Raw genomic sequence first — 20857 nt, 5'->3', positions numbered from 1 at the left:
AGGCCTGCTGGGTGACCTTGGGCCAGTTCCAGGTCTCAGGGCAATCTCAGCCTCACCAAGGTGTCTGTTGTAGTGAGAAAAACGGAAGATGATTGGAAGCCCCTTTGAGACACACGAGGCCTGATGAGTAACCTTGGGCCAGTCACAGTTCTTTCTCAGAGCTCTCTAGGCCTCACAAGGTGTCTGTTGTGGAGAGAGGAAGGGTAGGTGATTGTAAGCTGCTTTGAGACTCCTTCAAGTGGAAAAAAAATCAGGGTACAAAAAACCAGCACTCCTTCTTATACTAGCTAAGTGTGTAGCATTTTCTTCCAAGCAGAATACATGCTGTAAAGTAATACACTTTTAAGGAAGGGTCACGAGGGAGGGCAGATGGTATCCGAGTTGTCTGCAACTTAAAGATAAGACTGAATTTCATGGAAGAGGCGCGTGAGGAGAGAGCAGAAACTGTTTTCCTGCTCGTGCCCCCTGCTTCTCCCAGTAGCAGGAAGGTCTAGGACAGCTTCACGGCATCTCTTTCCCCTGAAGAAGAGAGAGGTGTGCTGCATTCAACGGGCTACAGTGATGTTTTATTTAGAAACATACAGACTATGCACAAAGCCAGCATGTCACAGGCAAGCAGTGAACACGCGATCCTTTCTTCTACTCACTTGGACTCTTGGTCCGTCAAAGTCAGGAATGTCTAGTCCAGGGGTAGTCAAACTGCGGCCCTCCAGATGTCCATGGACTACAATTCCCAGGAGCCCCCTGCCAGCATTCGCTGGCAGGGGGCTCCTGGGAATTGTAGTCCATGGACATCTGGAGGGCCGCAGTTTGACTACCCCTGGTCTAGTTTGACAGGCAGCTGCTCCACAAGGGCTCTGCTGGAGGCCTTTTCACATCACCTACTACCCAGTCCTTGAAGTACGGAAGTGCCGTCAAGTTGCAGCTGACTGGACAGCCAGCTTGGGGGTGTGGTTAAGAGCGGTGGCCTCTAATCTGAAGAGCTGGGTGACCTTGGGCCGGTCACAGTCCTGTTAGTGCTGTTCTCAGAGAGCAATTCTGTCTGGGCTCTTTCAGCCTCACCCACTTCACAGGGTGTCTGTTGTAGGGAGAGGAAGGGAAGGCAATGGCAAGCTGCTTTGAGATTCCTTTGAATAGTGAAAAGCAGGGTATAAAAGCCAACTCTTCTTCTTTTTGATGGCTCAGCAAGGGGCTTGTCAGGTCAGTGAGAAGCAGAGGTGGTTTGCAACTATCCCCTTTGCAGAGTCTTTCCTGATGGCCTCCCATCCAAGAACCAGCTCTGCTTAGCTTCTCAGTTTTCAGGTGATCTGGCTATATCCTGCTGTCTTCTCTCCCACCCAGTCCTTTTACTTGGAAATGTAATTGGGGAGTGAACCTGGGGCTTTCTCCATGCCAAGTGAATGTTCTGCCATGGATGGAGCCCCTCCTAGTGGTAGACTCAAGGCTGCTTCAAGTTCCAAAAGAAGCAGCCTTGAAGCTGAAGGCTCCAAATTTTTGGAAATGTTTTTTCTTTCTCTAGACTAATTTCTTCCCATACATATTATGTCTGGAATCCCTCCTGGTTATGTTCATCTAGTAGGAGGCTGTAACATTCCAGCTGCTGATGGACAATAAAATACATTTGATTCACTAAAGCCTAGAGAGATGGCCATGGGGCATCTCCAAAGGATACATCCTGAGCAAGGTTATGGCCAACCCTGAAACCAAACTGCACTACTCTTCTCCATGAAATGGAGTTTGGAACAGACAAATCTTGGTAGGTTCCAAATGTGTGTTTAATTTGGAGGATCTACCATTTGTATTGATCAAGGTTTCAACTGCACTCAAATTCAAAACACCAAAATGCAACCATGAAGGACCATCCTGAAAGATATTTTGATGTGCAACACAGACAAGAAATTCCAGATGACTGGAAGTCAGCCAGCAAACACCTTATAAACAACTGAAGACTCCTTTGCAGAATGGGTGGTGTATCTCTGCAGATCTCCTGCTCTGGCAAATACATTTTCAGTACAATACATGTGTATACACACACACACACACACACACATGAACCTGTCTTACACCGAAATTGATCTATTAAGGTAGTGTCAAAACCCTATGCTTTGGCCATGTATTGCCTGTATTGCTTGACCTGCCTTGCCATGGACAGTTTTGATATCATAGCCATATTTTATATTTGTACCTTGTATTGCTGGTATCGCTTGACCTGTCTTGCTATGGGTTGTTTCCTGTCCTGTCTGCATATCACTGTGCTCTTTGATTCTGTATGAACATTTGATCCCTTGTTGATTGATTGGCATAGGTGTGAATGTAACTAGCCAGTCCAGGGGTTTATGGTAGAATTCTGTGTTTGAGGCTGTGGGAATGACTATCTTTCCCACCATTGTTGGGACTTTGCTGGTGCCTGCATCTGTCCTGGCCATTGGGCAGGAAAATACCTTGATGCCAAAAATGGTTGGGGGGAGGGCAGATAAAGGAGCTGTAGAGGTAGATGTAGAATCTTTAGTCTTAGCAAGAGCCCCATGATGATCAGTTTACTATTCTTTCAATAAAGAGATTTTCCCCAAATGAAGTCTGCTCACTGGGAGTAATTGACAGAACCTCACAGTCAGGTTGATTGGCAGTAGCCATCCAGGATATCAGGGACAAGTCTTTTGCATCACCTTCTACTTGAACTTTCCAGCTGAACTTAGGACCTTCTCTATGTAACACATTGGCTCTTCCACTGAGCCACAGACCCTTCCTAGGTAGGGCTGAAGAGAGGAGAGCTTTGTTCAAATTTAGGGCTAGAGCATCATATTTAATACACTGGTATGTATGTGGAAAGTAGAATGGGAACATCTGCTCAGAAGAAAATTGAGCACTGGACTTTGAAAGAAGCAAAGACAACATAATCTGCAAGTTGTTTAGATTATTTGTTGGTCTTCTCTAATATGGCCTCGGGGCGGCTTACAACAGACTCACAGGTAAAATTCAGAAAATCCTAAAAAATTATGGAGGAATGGGAGCGAGTTTGGACCAAAATTCCTAAACAAACTAACAGCCAAATTTTAAGAGAAAATTGGTATAAGATGTTTTATAGATGGTATATTACTCCAAAGGTCATTGCAAAAATCTCAGATAGGTTTGATAATAAATGTTGGAAATGTCATAAAGCAGTAGGTTCTTTTTATCACATGTGGTGGAATTGTGAAAAAGCAAAAAAGTATTGGGTTAAAATACATATGGTGTTACAGGAAATATTTAAAATGCGATACCCAATGAAGCCTGAATCTATGCTGCTAAGCTTCCACCCAAGTGCTTTACCTACTTCTTCTAGAATCTTCTTCTTCCATGCAACTACGGCGGCACGGTTGGTGTGGGCGAAGCACTGGAAGGCGACTGAGACTCCAACTATCTCTACATGGCTTGATAAATTAGCGGACTTAGCAAAAATGGCAAGACTCACCAACATGGTTAAGAAGAGATCTCCGAAAGAATATGATGAACAGTGGAGTGATTATTTGGACTTTCTTAAGAAAGACAGCAGTAACTGTTAGAGTAGGACCAATATGTAATGGGAACTGACTATATATCTCTTGAGACAATATCAGACTACATCAAGTATGATATACGTGTATTGATGACACTTATCAGCTGGTCGCTTTCTCTGTTTTTTACTTTTCTGTTTTTGTTTTTTGCTTTTCTGTAAATGCTTTTTATAAGAACAAATAACAATAAAAACTGAATTAAAAATAATAAAAAAAAAGAAAATCCTAAAAAATAAAAAGTTATCAAGTCCTCACTTAAGACATCTGCATTAAATTATATGGAATTATTTCACATCTGGTTTTTGGCATTTATTCTGGTAAATTTTTTTGTATGCCATTATATTTTGTAAGTCTGTTTCTTTCTTCCTTTTTATATTTTTATACCATGATGATGATAACTACATGGAGTTTCTGTATTGAGGAAGGGCAGATAACAATAACCATGAAGGTGTTGGAGGTAAAGTAGATGCAGGAAAGATAGTAACAGAGGGCAAGAGAATGAGCAGCCTTCTCAAAAGATGCTCTTATTAAATGAGGGCATCCTAGGATCAGTGCGTGGGAATCAGCATCCAATATGGCTCACCAAGGAACCAGGTTATGGCCTGTTCCCTGTCTGGAAAATGAGATATCACAATGCTGGGGGAAAGGAATGAAGCCACTCAATTGCCCTGCACCAGGCCAAGAGTTTCACTGGGTTTCAGAGATGGGTGTAGAAATGCTGCAATCAGATGGACCATCTCCCAAGGCAATTCAAATCACTAAAACAATGTCCATTACCCTGTTCAGCAACTAACTTGAGCCATTTGATGGGTGAGGACAAGAGGATGTGACTAAGCTCTTTCTATATCCCCTTCCCTAGGGATGGCAACTGGGGGAGGGCTGGGACCAGGGACAGTTTATCCATGTAGCACAAGTAGTATGTGCCATGGGGCCTGTGCTTCCAGGAGCCCTGCACAATGCCTCCCCCTCCCCCCACCATAGATCAGGGCTGTAGCCTCTTTAAGGATTCTCAGAGCAACACCCCTTTCCACTGTGGGGGGGCATCTACCCCCCCTCCCCATCTGACGGTTTCCACTGCAATTGTACTCTGCTAGGGTCTGTGTGAATCCTTAAATCACTCCTGGTTGGGACTCTGGAGGGCCAGATCTGCTGATCCCTGTCTTCTGCATATCCAGTATTAAGGCAAATGGGATCATAAATGGCGTACAACTGTCATGAATATTGTTGCATTGTGGGTTTTTTTGCAAGGAGAATAATAATGGAATCCATATTCAACTTGGTATCTAAAACGAATTTGCTTGAAATTCCTTCTGAACCGTAATCCTGTGGGTAAAGCTGCAATAATAACCACAGATTCAATAAGGTCTTTTAAAAAAAATGATTATTTAACTTGAGGAAGTCCTCTGAAAGGCAAACCAACCATGATAAAAGAAAATAGTTTACCATTACAGCTTTAATTGTGTGTGTCTGTTCTTTCTCCAAAGGGTTCAAGAAGGGCACTTTCGTAGGCACAAGATCTCAAGTATAATCTAGAAGAATTTAGATACAGCAATGTCTGAGTGATTTAAAGTCTTGCCTGTCCATCCAGGGGACTTCATTGTCTTACCTACCTTTGGTTGCAAAGCCCCCTTGCTACGTAAGAGGGATGGGCTGTTTGTGCAAATGCCTGTGGTTGCCTAGAGAAATCCAGCAATGCACGGAAATAATTTTCTAAATAGATCTTGGGAAGCGGCGCCTAATCCCTTGGAACTATTTATTTGGGTCACCAAAACTGGGCTCAATCATTATCACAGGCTGTTGGGAACGCGCCTCTCTCTATTGGCCACCCTTTCCGTTCCTTTGACATCTCTGTTCAGTGCCTAAGGAATATTTGGTCCCTTGCATCCAATGGTAATTTGCCCCCCCCCTGCAGTCCAGTTGTGCTGCCCCCTCCCCTTTGTCCAGCCCTCTCCTCCTTAATTTTATGCTGGGATACCACTCTTCAAAGGCAGCCACCCCCACGGAATGAAACTATGTTGGGTGGGATTCTTCCCCTCCCCCACCTTGTAGTCTTTTGTATCTGGGTCTTTCTCCTCTCCCCACTGCCTGACTCCCAACAAAAGGCAGTCAAGCCAAGTGAAGACTTCAGCACCAGGAACACACAATCAGGACCTCTGGGAAGAAAGGCTGGCACATGCACAGTGGAGTCCCAAGGAAAGGACGGTGACAGCTGGCCTGCGTCATTCGGGGGTAGAGGGTCCCGAAACAGCAAAAAGTGGCTGAGTGGCCTTTAAGCAAAGAGGCTGGATAAGGAGAGTCCCGGGAGGGGACCAGGAGGGGACCAAGGAACAGAAGGGAAGGGTCTGAAAAATGGACCCCATCAGGAGTCTGCAAGAGATCCCTCCCCATCTGGCCTCCTCCGGACTCTGGAGGGAAATTAGACCTTGCCAACCCATGTGAAGGAAGAACCTAATGGTGTGTCCCATGTTGCCCTGACCTGGGAGCAGGTGGCTTAGAAGGCAGGCGCCAGGCGGGATGGGAAAGGCATTGTCCCAATCTGGCAGCCTGTCCTGCTAGTCCCATGAGCCCCAGCAAGGAGGGCAAACCAGCGGGAGGATGGTCCCTCTGCCTCTCTGGCCCCAGCCCATAGCCTCAACCCCCCCCCCCCCAACCTCCAGCCCCGGTTAGGCGCCCGAGTTAAGCGACCTTGGGGTGGGCGCCTCCTTCCAAGTGTCCGGGAAGGGGGCTTCAGACCCACCTCCCAGGAGATCCCTTCGACCCTCGCAGGCCCGCTGTCTCATCCAAGCGAGGCGCTCTGCGTATGCTCAGAGGAGCGCCGCTTCCCCCCCTGGAAAGCGCTAGAGCCGCTCCTCAGCGGCGCCGTCCCAGGTCTCTTGCGAAGGAACCTCGCCCCGGCCCAGGCGCCACCCTCGGAGCGGGGGGCGGAGACAGCCGGCGGGGCGGAGGAGGACGAGGAGGGAGGGAGGTGGGCTTCGCCCGCCTGTTGCCGCTCCCCGCCGCCCCCACGCCCGCCGGCCGCACGAACAGCGGAGGGGCTCGGGGTGCGCCCGGGGCTGCGCGCTTGGCGATGTAGCGCCACTTCCTGCGCTCCCTTTCCCGGCTCCCGCGCAGGCCGGGCCGGGCCGGGCTAGGCGGGAGCGCCGCTGGGGAGGGGGGAGGCGATCGCCCTCCCTGCCTCTCTCCCTCTCTCTCCCTCCTCTCCTCCCCTCCCCTCCCCTCCCCTCTCCCCACCCCGCCCGCTCCCCTCCTCCGCCCGCCTTCCCAGCTCCTCCGGCGGCGGCGGCGGCGGCGGCGTGGTGCTCCCTGCTCTGGACCGGGCGTTTGGCGACCAGGCTTGAAGTATGGCAAGCAAAGATGGTCTCTGCCAAGGAGCCAGCAGCGGTCGCGATGTCCTCGGGGCTCTCGGTCACCCTCCTGCACTGCCTCTGCCTGGCGACCTGGTGAGTGGCGGCCCCGAGCCCCTCGGCCCCCTCGGCCCCCTCGGCCGCTCGCCCCGCACTTGGGGAGGAGGCGGCGGCGGCGGCGGCGGCGGCGGCGGGGCGAGGGGGGCGGGCTGTGAAAGGGGAAGCGGGAGAGGAAAGTGGGGGACTCTGATCTCCCCCCCCCTCCATTCTGCCCTCCGCTCTTCTTCCTTTCTCGTTTAATGCTCATTTTTCCCGGGGGGGGGGTGTTATTTCTTCCTCCCCCCCCCCCCTCGCCACGCAGTCTCATGGCGCTCCCGGGACAGCTCAAAAAGGAGGAGAGGTTGTGGCCGGAGAATTTCACGCGCATCCTGGACCGTCTCCTGGATGGTTATGACAACAGGCTGCGTCCCGGATTTGGGGGTATGGTTGCTGCGTACGGTGCCTGCTCTCTGTGAACAGTCTGCCTGTGTGCCTTGTCTGCGTGTGTGTGTGTGGCGGGGGGGGGCACCCCCAGTCGCCTTAGGGAAGGATTTGTGCTTCTTTCCCAAACAAACCCACAAACAAAAACCCAACCCGAAGTCAAGAGGGGTTGACAGATTGCAGGCTGGTTGACACCCCCCCCCTGCCCGCCTCTCTTTTCTTCCAGAGCTCTCCAAATTCTGATCACTTTGAGGGGGAGGAAGGGAGGCAGGAAAGGGAAAGCCCAGTTAGAGCCTGCTGGTTCCCCTCCCCCTCCCCGAGCAGTCCGGTTTGTGGCACCCAAATCGACCCTTTTGTGCTTTGAAACGCGAGACCAGAGGTCCATGGGCTCTCACGCCCGTTTCGCCAGCTGGCCATCAAAATTCCGCTACATGGAACGGGAAGTTTGGCTCCCTCCCCCCTAGCCAAACTTGCACAGCCCTGCTTGATCCGAGGGATTCGGAGAGGCTCCTGTGATGTTACTCCTTAACAGACCCCCCCCCAAAACAAACCCTGCCTGTTTCCTCTCCCTCTCCTCCCATGCCCCAATCCGTGGGTCACGAACATCATGGCTAGGAAAGAACTTGGGTAGCGCTTGCCTGGATCCTGCCGCGTTGGGGGCAGCGACCGCCTTGGCATGCTGTCAAGGAAGAGCAAGTGCAGCTGCTGCTGTCTCTATTAAAAACACACCCGCACACTCCGGCACTCCAGCAGTGACAAACCGGGTGGGAGGGGGGGTGAGTAGGGGAGAAAAAGCTCGGATTCTTGCACCTGCATCTGACTTGATCTTGGCAACAGCATCCAGCCTCAAAAGGCCCGTCTTTTCCCAGATTGTGGCAGCAGGAAGAGTGATGGCACCTTTAAAAACAAACAAAAATAAATGAATAATAATCATTAGGATAATGATAATGGAATTCCTCCCACCTCAGCTGATGAGATCTGGAATCTCTGGTCTCCCAACTTATTTGGTCCTTCTGATTATCTAACATCAATCCCCACCCGCCCACAATTCAGCCTTGCTGAATCTCTCCACCCCAAGATCAGTCACCCTCGTTCATTTGTTAGGCTTAGGAGGGGACTGGGATTTGGAGGTGGGATTTTGGGTGAACCCAAGGCCAGACCAGTGGGTAAAGAGAGGGGCTGGGAAGATGTCATTTAGGACCCCTGACGATGCCATGGGATTAATCAACCTCCCCTCCTTTCATGATGTAGTTTCCAGATTGGGCTTCAGCTTTTCCTTATTGCTTGATCTGGGTCTCTAGGAAAGATGGGGATGAAGCCAGGAAGATATTTGCGGGGCTACTATGGAACTAGGATTGAGTGAAGTTGTGCCTAGGCTTCTTCTGTTGGAAACGTTGTGCTCTTTTCCTTAAGTGCTTTCTGGAGACATGTGATACACCTACGTTGGCTTCTGTGCCAGCAATTACCAGAGATACTGGTACCCAGTGCAAGTATAAATCTAATGGAAAGCAATTTAGCTTTCAACAGGATGGGGTTTGCTCTGAGGTCCGTTTACTAACACATAAAATAGATGAAGCTACTGTTTATTCACGTTTCCTGGACAATCAGTCCCTCCTCACCTTTTCTTTTGCTTCTCAACTTTCCTGACCCTTTCTGTGAGCCTTTCCCCAAGGTATATGTTGCTTTCTGATCAGATGTTAAACTGTTGCTCGCTAATCAAATGTTAGTTGAACATGTATGTTCTAGCATCTGTAGGTTCAGGTGTGTGAAAGCTTTTGAGTTGAACCGAATTCTTGGTCAGAAAGAATGGAAACAAAGTAATTTTTCGGGTCCGGATCTGAAGGCTGTAAGTTCACACGCTCAAGGAAACGTTGGGTTTGTGGTTCTCAAGCTGTAGTTTTGCTTACCAGTAGAAGACTGTTTTGGGAAATGAGGGTCGCTTCTAAAGCATTTTGAGATATATTTGAGAAGGGGAGAGTCTAAAATTCCACTGGGTGTCCCCAGTTGCTTTATCAGCTGAATCCGTCTTGCCCTGTATGTGGAACCAAACTGATTGCATCACAAAGTATCTTCCCTTGAGACTCAAGGGCGGGGTTATGGCTCTGCTTTGCATGTAGGAAATCCCAAGTTCAACCACTGGTTATGTCTCATTAAGAAGGGTCTGCTGGCAGGTGATGTGGAAGACTTCTTGGTGAGAGGTTCTACCAGACAGAGTAGGCTAGGGTTTGTCAACCAAGGTTTCATGAAAATCTGAGGATTCTTGTTGGCCCTGGAAGGGTTTCCCAAATGGTTGGGAGTCAATTAATTCTTAATGCATATTTTTAAATTTGTTAAGCATTTTGCAGGTGATGTGACCATAAATGGTCATGTTGACCCACCCACCCCTCCCAAAATGGCCAATGATGGGCCTGGAGGGAGTGGGGACAGGAGGTGTCCTGGGTGGGTGTGTCCACAGCTATGCTTCCCAACCCTATTCTGTACAATTGCGCCTCTTCTGGGGTTTCTCAAAGCCTGAAGAACGTTTCAGAGGTTTTTAAAGGATAAAAAAGTTGATAATGGCTGGAATAGAAAGTACAAATCTTAACAGGGCAGTGAATGGACTCAGGTTGAGGCCGTCCCAGGTCTTGAGGGTGTACTTACTCTCTGAGCCTCTTCTGGTTACAGACTAGCCTGCAGAACCCAAAACTTTGTTGTTTCCTGCTGATCTTTTTGTTTTTATTATTATATATCTTGAAACTGAAATGTTAAGAGGGGGCACCGGCTTTAAAATGAATGCAAATACAATGTTATTTGTTGTAAATGGCTAGTAAATATTGGTATTCTTCATAAATGTGGTCTCCTAATGACTGAGAATAAGATACCAAATGAATGAATCTAAAGAGGCTTCTAAGCTTGGCCGCTCCTCTGTCCGTGGTGCTGTTGGAGTAATGACAGGTGGCCTCTGAAAGAAATAATCATGCCCATTTTTGTTTCCCGGAGTCCTTAGATGAGTGAAGAACAGGTCGTTAGAGTTTATAAAATGAACAGAAAGGGTCACACTTGGAATCCCTCACAGGATCTTTCATGGTTTTATTCACTTCTGTACAAATAAAATGAAAACAAAATTCATCAAAGACCCACCTATCTTAATGTACATTTCCCTTCTCACGAATGCTCAGAAATGTGGGAGCGAATGCCGTTCGCATGATCTTGAGGGGACCACATATTAATATGATCCAGGTGGTCCAAAGAGCAAATATTCAGTGAATATTTCAGATTCTATTTAGTCCGTTTAGGAAACAAAACTGGCGAATATTGTATAGGCATTGAATTGATCCTGTGTGATTCAGGATGTCTTCAAGAATGACCAGGGGATGTGTAAATCATGTTGCTGAAAGATGTCTGCTGGGATGATCTGCCGCTTGGAGGCTTGGAGAAATAATGTTGCATCATAAATATTTGGCATAAAGTCTAGATGGAGCAGACAAGGAAACTGAGTTTAAAATTACTTAAAGGCACTCTCGAGAAGGTGAACTGCAACTCCCTAGAGCAGGGGTAGTCAAACTGGGGCCCTCCAGATGTCCATGGACTACAATTCCCAGAAGCGAATGCTGGCAGGGGCTTCTGGGAATTGTAGTCCATGGACATCTGGAGGGCCGCAGTTTGACTACCCCTGCCCTAGAGTGTAGGAACCTCTCTGCACATGGAGGTCATCTTTGTCTTGTCTCCACCGCTAAAAGTATGTTGGGGACAACCCATGACAGGGACTTTTTAACAGTGGCACTAAGGCTGTAGAATACAATTCTAAGGAAGGTTTATATGGCCCCCTGAATATAATTATTAAGAAATTATTTAAGTGAGTAACCGTGTTAGTCTGAAATAGCACAACTAAAATTGAGTGCAATAACATCTTTAAGACCAACAAAGATTTATTCAAGGTGTGAACTTTCAAGAGTTGTATGCCTTTTAAAAGCTCACGCCTTGCATACATCTTTGTTGGTCTTAAAGGTGCTATTGGACTAAATTTTTGTTATTAAGAGTTGACTTAAGATCATCTTGTTTTGGCAAGCTTTGGAACTTGTTTGGAATTTTGCACAACATGAAACTGATCAGTTGTGACCTGCAGCTATTCTACGAGGTCTGCTTTGCAACATGTCATTTGGGAAACTGCTTTTATTGCACTTTTTATTCACCTGTATGGGTCCTCAAGGAACAAATCAATTGAAAAGGGGGGTTTTAAATACTTTACTATAATGGCAAGCCCAAATTGCCTGCTTGGTAATGCCCAGATTGTAGACTTAGCCACAAACTTGAGTTAGCTGCCACATACTATATAAAGCGCTGTCTAGGTCAGAGAACAAAACCTTTTATGTAAGACGGGGCTATTTATTTGATGTATTTATAATTTTCATGGTGGAGGGGGAGAGAGTTGCCCTAGATTATTTCCAACAAAACATAGGGTTGAATCCATGATCAGTTTTCATCAGTTGAATGGAAAGGGTTGTCTACCAATTTGTTCCTTTTAGGTAGATTCCCCGAGTCCCTTGTTCACCAGGAGTAGCATTTCAGGCTGTCCAGAAGGCTTTCTGAGTTTCCTCTGGGGGGGGGGGGAGAGGCACAGAGCGGATGTAGAAAGGTTCCATTCCATTGACTGAAGTTCATTCCATCAGTGGGAACTAAATTATGAATCGAACTCCAATGAAACCAGTTAAAAGAAAAGCAATATGAAGAAAAGCAGAGCACAGCACAAAAAGCATAAAGCATCACTGAGACATTAAACAGTATAAAAGTATAAATCAGTATAAAAACAACCCATAAAATGGCATAAAATATTAAAATAAATTGAAATAAATGAAAAAGTCTCGATCAAAACATCAGTGCATGCTAGGTAGTGTGGCTGTGCGTCGCTCTGTAGCTCAAATTACAAAGTGATCCCCCCCTCCAAGATTTAAAACTTATAAGCGACTGAGCAATGCATGCTGATTTTTGGAGCTGGTAATTTGCTCCATGTTGCTTTTTATAGCAAAGGTGGTTTTCAACTGAACTGGAAAGAATGCTTTTTACTATTTAATTGCATTGTTGTGGATGTTGGTTTCTTGGACATAATCATGGCAGTTGATTAATCATTAAAATATTTACTATGCCCATCAAGTATATATATATATATTTTTTCTGTTTTAGTTTTGGGCTTGTTTGCTAATAAATATTTATGTTAAAACTGACTCACTTTTTAGAAAGTGGGTCATTCACCAGTGGATGCGTAGTAAACAAATGTCAGAAAGGAGGGTGAGATTCACCAGAAGGAGAAAAGTTAATGCTAAAGTTGTGTCGTGTGCTGACAAGCAAGAGAATATTTAATAGGGGAGCTGATTCACCCTTCACAGCGAAATCAGCTCCAGTAAAGTTCTATACGCATTCCACAGAGGCTGGTCTGATGTCTCCAATTTCTGAAGAGTTACCTGTGTACTGCAGGGATCTTGTTAAAATGTGGAGCTGGTTTTTCCATTGGCATTTCCGTAACAATTCGGCTTTTATTTCAGAATACTGCATTGTAGTCATACCCACAGGTCCCCCAACTTAGCTAAGATTTTACAATTGTGGTTCAATAGAAATCACAACGAAAAGCAGCATCGTAGATAAAGATAAGTGTAAAGTTCTGCATCTAGGTCAGAAAAATGAAAAGCATGCCTACTGGATGGGGGATACGCTTCTAGGTAACACTGTGTGTGAATGAGACCTTGGGGTACTTGTGGATTGTAAACTAAACATGAGCAGGCAGTGTGATGCAGCGGTAAAAAAGGCAAATGCCATTTTGGGCTGTATCAACAGGGGCATCACATCAAATGTACAACGATAAAGGCTAGATATCAGGAAAAAAAATTTCACAGTCAGAGTAGTTCAGCAGTGGAATAGGCTGCCTAAGGAGGTGGTGAGCTCCCCCTCACTGGCTGTCTTCAAGCAAAGGTTGGATGCACACTTTTCTTGGATGCTTTAGGATGCTTAGGGCTGATCCTGCGTTGAGCAGGGGGTTGGACTAGATGGCCTGTATGGCCCCTTCCAACTCTATGATTCTATGATTCTAAAGAAGTCTTGTGGTGAATTATCAAAGGCTTTCACTGGCTGGAGTCAACTGGTTTTTGTGGGTTTTCTGGGCTAGCCTGGCCACGGTATGGTCGTTTTAGTTTCTGATGTTTTGTGGGTAGGGTTGTCTGTGACTGGCACTTTCCGAGGTAGGAAATGGCAAGATGGGACTCTCTCACACTTGGGCATGTGTCCCATCTGGCCTTGTTTTACCTCTTAAACTGTCAGGCACAGCTACTAGCAAAGCGTTAGAGATCAAAACTACCAGACCTTGGACACACAGACCAGAAAACCCACAAAAATAAACCCTGTGGTCTTAAAAGCAGTGGGCACTCTGAATGTCTCTACTAATCCTCTAAAACGCAGGAGTGAGCTGATCAGACAAGCTTCCCTGGGCAGACGGCCAAAATGGCTTTTGTTTTATAACCTCTGCCCAAACTTTTGAGGATGGGGCACATAAGCTGTGCACCCACCTGACGGTCTTAAGCCATGAGGGGAAACACGTTCAAGAAGAGCCACCTCCCTCTCTTTGTTTTATCTAATAATATACTTAGCAAATAAATATGAGGTTCTCGGAGCCACGCAACTCCCTGTCTAAAGATTGTTTCTCCTAGCTAGGCCTACCTACTGATTCATGTCAAACAAGTTGCATTTTCACCTTTAGAACCGAAGTTGTATGGTGCAGATAACTCTGCTTAAAATACAGTTTTCTGCTGCCCGACACAACACAGCCAGAGCCAGCCAGCCCTTGTTCAGCCCTGTCGCGTTCTGCTGATTTCCACAGGAGGGACTTCATTTTTCTCTGAAATCAATGGGATCTCAGATTTGGTGGATCATGCCTGCTTCAAGATATGTCCCCAAATAATTAAGCAACACTTTGCTTTCTGGGTCAGGACCTTATGCTTTTGATTTTGACAAACCATCAGGGGCATGATGGATCCAAGCGAAATCGTAAGTTCTTGCTGAAATTTTCCTCCAAGGCATTTTTTCCCCTTGTCAATAATTAGTGATAGAGTTTTCCTGGAACACGAAAGCAGAAAATGTGGTTGGCTTTCTGATAGTTTCCTAAAGATGGACTCCATCCAGATACAAAGAAAGTAAATTCTATTTGGCTTTAGTAGAAATTGGACCGGACTTGCTATAAATTTTATCTGCACTCTTCTTAGAATCATAGAGTTGGAAGGGACCTCCAGAATCATCTAGTGCAACCCCCCTGAACAATGCAGGAACTCACAACTACAAATTCTTTATAGTTGTAGGGTAGAGTCTAGATCAGGGGTAGTCAAACTGCGGCCCTCCAGATGTCCATGGACTACAATTCCCAGGAGCCCCTGCCAGCATTCGCTGGACATCTGGAGGGGCGCAGTTTGACTACCCCTGGTCTAGATGGTTAGTGGGATGTACCATCAGTTGGCTCATCTGGATGGCTTTGAAACAGAAATCATGTGTAGGAAACAGCAGTAAGGAAATACTGTGGAAATCCTACAGAAAGAGATTTTAAGCCATTTTCAAACTGCTTTTATATTCTGTTTGAGTAACTGGTTACTAATGGACCTTGTCATTTTAGACCCGTTTTAGTATCTGCCTGTTAGTAGAATTTATTTACTTGTTCATACAAATCTGCTTGCATCAGATTAGCAACGCATGGTCAAGCCACTCTTGAGGGAAACTGTTTTCTTCCATTTTCCCCCCTTTGTTGCACTTTTGAATCACTGTGGTGTATTGATTGAAATGTTCATAGAGCTTCCTAGAATGCTGCCCCCCCCCCCTTGCTGCATGATCTTTTGTGGACTTTTTTGAACATTCTAAGGAACATTCTAGGAATAGGCTGCCTAAGGAGGTGGTGAGCTCCCCCTCACTGGCAGTCTTCAAGCAAAGGTTGGATACACACTTTTCTTGGATGCTTTAGGATGCTTTGGGCTGATCCTGCGTTGAGCAGGGGGTTGGACTAGATGGCCTGTATGGCTTCTTCCAACTCTATGATTCTAAGTTGAGTCCTTTAGTGCTAAACCGATATAGCACTTTAGTGCTATAGCAGCACAATTAAAATGTCTTAACTCTATTGATTCTATGGAGTAAAGGCATCTCAATGGTACTGCTGTTGCACTTAAGCTCTACATTGGTTTAGCGCAGCCTTTCTCAACTTTTTTACCACTTAGAAACCCCTGAAGCGGTCTTCAGGCTTCGAGAAACCCCACAGGTTTCATGATCATGTTGAATATGGTTAGGAAGCAGAGCTGTGTACATGCCTACCTGGGGCCCCTCCAGGCTCATCATTGGCCATTGGGGGGGGGAGGTCAACATGACCATATATCATCCTTTCTCAACTTTTTTACCATTGAAAAACCCTTGAAACATTATTCAGCCTTTAAGAAACCCCAGAAGTGGCATGGTGGTGCAGAATATGGTTGGGGAACATAGGTGTGTACATGCCCATCTGGGGACCCTCCCCTGCCCACCCCTACCAGGCCCATCATTGGCCATTTTGGGAGGGGTGGATGGATTAATATAACCATATATGGTCATATCACCTGGTAAATTTTAAAATATATTAATTAAAATAATTAACTCCCACCTATTCAGGAAACCCAAGGTCATCAAGAAATCCCGGGGTTTCATGAAACCCTGGTTGAGAAAGCCTGGTTTAGCACTATAGCGCTCAACTTAGAATGTTTTCTTTAAAAAAACAACAACCTCTGAAGAAAATCTTTGATCCATGTAAGGCCTTTCTAGATGCTATGTTTAGAGATATCCAACTGCGCATACTAGGGAGTGTGCACTCCTTATGATCCTTCTAATATGCACAGTGCCTCTTTCAGATATTTGGAAGCTGGAAGTTCTGATTTTTGAAAGTATATTTTACTGGCTGCTATATTTGTTTTTCCTTTTTTTCCTTTCTGGTTCCAGTTTGAGTGGCTTGAGATTATGATTTTTCATTCTATTCTGCTTGGAACTTCCAAGCACAAATGGAAAAGAAGAACAGGATATGGGCTTCCAAGTTCAAGCCCATATTTATGCAAAGTTGATGCTCTATTTATGCCAAGTTGATGCTCTATTACTGAACCACAGCCCCTCACCTGCTTATTGTAAAGGCATCTCAGTGGAACAGAGCGGTTTCTCAATGGAACAGGCTTCCTCGGGAGGTGGTGGGTTCTCCATCTTTGGAAATTTTTAAACAGAGGCTAGATAGCCATCTGACGGAGAGGCTGATTCTGTGAAGGCTCAAGGGGGTGGCAGGTTACAGTGGATGAGCGATTAGGATGTGAGTGTCCTGCATAGTGCAGGGGGTTGGACTAGATGACCCATGAGGTTCCTCCCAACTCTATGATTCTATGATTCGGTCTTAGTGTTGACTCTCAAATTGAGCCTCATCCTTTAGACTGAGAAGGGGCTAAGTGAAAGTCAACACCTTTAGTTATAACTTTCTCATTTATTAGGTCAGTACTATTATTTTGGGCCACGTATGCAGGCATCCATGCTCTTAGAGTCTTCCATGGCTAGCAAAGAGCCAGATCTGTTTCTTTACTTAAATAATATATTTATACTCAATATTTATTTAATGATACATGTTTTGTACAGTCATTTACTCAAGATGATTGCAGAAAACAACAAAACGCACAGGGACAACTGAACTAGTTCCTGCTTTTCTTCATGCAATAATAAAACTGTGTGAGACGGTACATTAATTTAGGTGTGATACAAGGAATCTTTCTGTCTTTTGCCACATTGTAATAGATTTTGTGAGTGATTTTTGACACAAAACATTTGGTACAATTAAATTAAAATGTGGGCAGGAAAAGAAGAGAAAATCCAGAGTTAAAAGAAATAAAACAATATTTTGGGTAACACAGATTATAAAGTTGTGATTAAGCAAGGGCCAGTGAGGAATTATTTAGGAAGCCATATAGTGGCTTATGGGCTATGATGTTTCAATCTGTTGATCTATTTTAGATAATTAAAAAAATGTTACAAATATATCCTCCCTTATGTATGGTTCGGGATGCTTTTGCTTTGCTCTAATATGGATGGGTTATCAAAGCTACCAAATACCACGATTGTGTGTGACATTAATTGTTTGGCCACATACATTGTGGGAAATCAACCGGACCATCAATCAGTTTGAAATGACAGCTCATCCACAAACTCATTATCCAAATCCCTGTCTTGTGAGCTCTGTTCTCGGTACATTGAAGTCAATGGGCACTGAGAGTGTCACTCTTTTTAGGACTGCTTGGTTAGCCACAGCCTTCCTCCCTCTGTGGAAGGGATAATAACCATACTAGGCCAGCCTTCCAGAATTATCGCCAGGATTGTTGAGATTGTGTGTGAAGCACTTGAAATGGGACACATAAGCAATCATTATCAGATTTATTACCATTATTAAACATATATTACCGGTAGCTAGTTCTATAGCTATTATTTGTGGGATGTTTGCATATGCTGCAAGATAATTACAGGTGTTGAGTTACAAAACCCCCAGGTATATTCTAGTTCCTGCACTCTTTATTTCTTTGGATGGGAAGATATTTTCAAAGGTAATGTATGGCTTATGTAAGTCACAATCACAAGCGCTGTCAGCTCCGATTCATCGCGACTCCATCCTCATGCATCTGCAGTCCTGACAAGACTTTCAATTTTGCCTTCTCTTCAGTGTAATTGGCCAAGTTTTCCAAGCAACACCCAGAAGCGTGTCTTAAACTTTTATGTGCCATTTTAATTGCTAATCTTATGATGCAGCAGCATGGTTTAACTAGTCCCCCGATCACCAAAGTTCTTTCTGTCTGTGGACAGCCAAGTAAGAAGGCTTGCTGTATTTTTATTTATTTAGATAGATAGATTTATAAACCGCTGTCCCTACTGGAGCACACTCAGGGCGGTGATCAGTATATAACTAACATTACATTAAAATCTATCATTCTAGATTCATTCTAGAGTCATTCTAAAATTTTTGCCCATGGTGTAAAACCAGAACCCGGGGTAGGTGTGCAATACAGGAGGGAGGCCAACTAGATGTTGATAGGTTGATATTTTACTGGCTTCAGCCATAGGCCTGATGGAAGAACTCTGTTTTGCAAGCCCTGTGGATCACAGTAAGCTCCAACAGGGCCCTGATGTTTTCTGAGAGCACATTCCATCAGGTAGCACCCAAGGCTGGCCAAATTTCTCTGGAGCTGGAGACCACTAGCCTGTTTGTATTGGCTGAGTACAAGTCTGTTCAGGGTTTGCTTATGGCTACGGACACCGAAAGGCCCATAATTTCTAAGTCCAGTGGGGATGCTGTGACTGTTTGTTGTAGGGAAAGCAGCAACAGAAAGACAGTCTTGTGGTTCCTTTGTGGCTAACAGAATTATTGCCGCATAAGCCTTCAGAAGCCAGAGCCTTCAAAGTGAGCTTTCACTAATTTCCATCTGAAGGATTTGTGACAAAAAGGAGAATCACCTCATCATACCTATAGGTAAATTTCTGTTCTTAGCAGCTAGGCTCTGTTAGCCAGCCAGCATACTCTGTTGGCTGTAGGGTTGAAAGGAAGATATGAAAGATGTGGATTCAAACTCCTCTGAGCCAGTGGAGTAGCTTCTATGAAGGCCTAATTTAAACACAGTTGTAGTGAGGCCAAAGACATCGCTTGTGTGACTTAGCATGTGCTTAGGGTCCCCTTTAAACCAAGCTGGTAACTGTGTAAAGAGCTACAAATGTTTAGCTTGCATGACAGCGCAAAGTCCTCCCAGGCTGTGGATCTCTGGCATGCTAATTAGACATGCGGGCTACTGTGCAAGAGTGGCAACACAATTTCCATGAGGTAAATTAAACAGGTAAATTAAAGGACAAGTTCTTGCCAGTGTCACATCAGGCCTCAGTCATTGGAGACCATGTCACTGTTGCTATGGAGACACAGTTAAGAATTATTCTTTGCTTGGCTGTGTTGTATCACCCTGTGCTGACACTGAGATGGAGGGGTGGAAGAAATCTAGATAAGTTAGTATGTTCAAGAGCTATTTTACTGTTGTTGCTGTTATTGTTGTTGTTGTTGTTGTTGTTGTTATATTTGCATTTATTATCTGCCCTCTTTTCGGATGCTCAGGGCAGATTATGACAAAGGTAAAATTATGTAAAATAGAATCCAAAAACAGAAGTTTCGATTCAATCAAATAAGTTTTTTTCTCTTTCCAAAATTTTATTGTGGTTCCACACACACACACACACACACAATCAACTTCTTCTTTTAGTATTGAAACTGATTGGTGGCATATTAATCATTGAACATTGAATTCTTCATCTCTACAATCTTTCCAGGACTTAAATTTTCCTTGGGTGTTTAGTATATTACCATAGATTAAGATATCACTTTAGTTTCTCATGTTTTATCATGATGGCTTCTATTGGAGACATCAGCAGAGAATTTGAAACTCAATAAATTCTGACATGAGAACCACATTCGCAATAATCCATCTTTAATTATGGCTTTTTTCTTGTATTATAGTCATTTTAATTGATTTTAATCCATAAATAATTATGTAAGAACAACATAATTTGTGTCCAATAGCACCTTTGAGACCAACCAAGATTTAATCAAGGCGTGAGCTTTTGTGTGCAGGCACACTTCCTCAGAGGACCCAAATTTTGTTGTGCTACTGCAGACCAACATGGCTACTCACTTGAACCCATGATTATGAAAGCCTTCTTCTAGATCTGCAGATTCCAATTTTATTATTCTTTGTTCTGGATGTTTAGTTCAGTCTGCAATCCAGACGAAACCTGCTGCTTGGTAATACAATTTTTTATTTGGAACTGCTAACTCTCCTAGCTTTTTCTCATCTTGAAGTGTTCTGAAACTTATTCTTGGTTTCTTGCTATTCCAGATCAATTTATTTATTGGCCTTTGCCACTTTTTCAGAATTCTTTTTCCTATATATATTGGTAGCATTTGAAATAAAAAATGTAATCTTGGCTATACATTCATTTTTATTGCTGAAACTTTGCCCAGCCAGGAGAATTTAAACTTTTCCCATCTTGATAAATCTACTTGTATCAATTTCCAAGTCTTCTGGTGATATATTTTTTAAAATGATTACAGTTTTGTCTGGTCACATTTATCCCCAGATATTTAATAAAATCAGTAACTAAAGTGCACTCTGTACTTTTTATTATGTGTTTTTCTTTTGGTTGCTTTTGGAATTTTGTTATCATTTTTGTCTTTTTCCTGTTGATTTTTTATCCTGAAAAGGATCTGAATTCTTGGGTATGTTCCCTTGCATACCACAGAGACTTTTAAAACAAAATCAAGAGTCCAGTGGCACCTTTAAGACCAACAAAGATTTATTCAAGGCATGAGCTTTAGAGGTTTATTGTGCTGCTTCAGACCAACACAGCTACCCACTTGAATCCACAGAGATTTTTGTTGGTCCAAAACTGTTAATACCATGCTGTTTGCTTAAATTT

At 44.6% G+C, this 20857-nt stretch overlaps 1 protein-coding gene across 2 annotated transcripts in view; it reads left to right on the top strand.

Moving 5' to 3' along the window:
* Positions 1-6767: 6767 nt before the first annotated feature.
* The window catches only part of GABRA4 (gamma-aminobutyric acid type A receptor subunit alpha4), a 68247-nt gene continuing 54157 nt past the window's right edge, over positions 6768-20857 (top strand). Inside the window, exons 1-2 of one of the 2 annotated variants that reach the window (XM_077301885.1) lie at positions 6768-6973; positions 7239-7357. In XM_077301885.1, the coding sequence (XP_077158000.1) occupies positions 6888-6973; positions 7239-7357 (205 nt within the window). In that variant the 5' untranslated portion in view covers positions 6768-6887. The remainder of the gene's footprint in view (positions 6974-7238; positions 7358-20857) is intronic. The other variant, XM_077301887.1, reaches the window with a different exon arrangement.

Source organism: Paroedura picta, chromosome 10 (assembly GCF_049243985.1).
Source record: "Paroedura picta isolate Pp20150507F chromosome 10, Ppicta_v3.0, whole genome shotgun sequence".
NCBI lineage: Eukaryota > Metazoa > Chordata > Lepidosauria > Squamata > Gekkonidae > Paroedura > Paroedura picta.
Note: the sequence above shows the minus strand (reverse complement) of the source record. Positions and strands in the feature narration are given on the sequence as shown.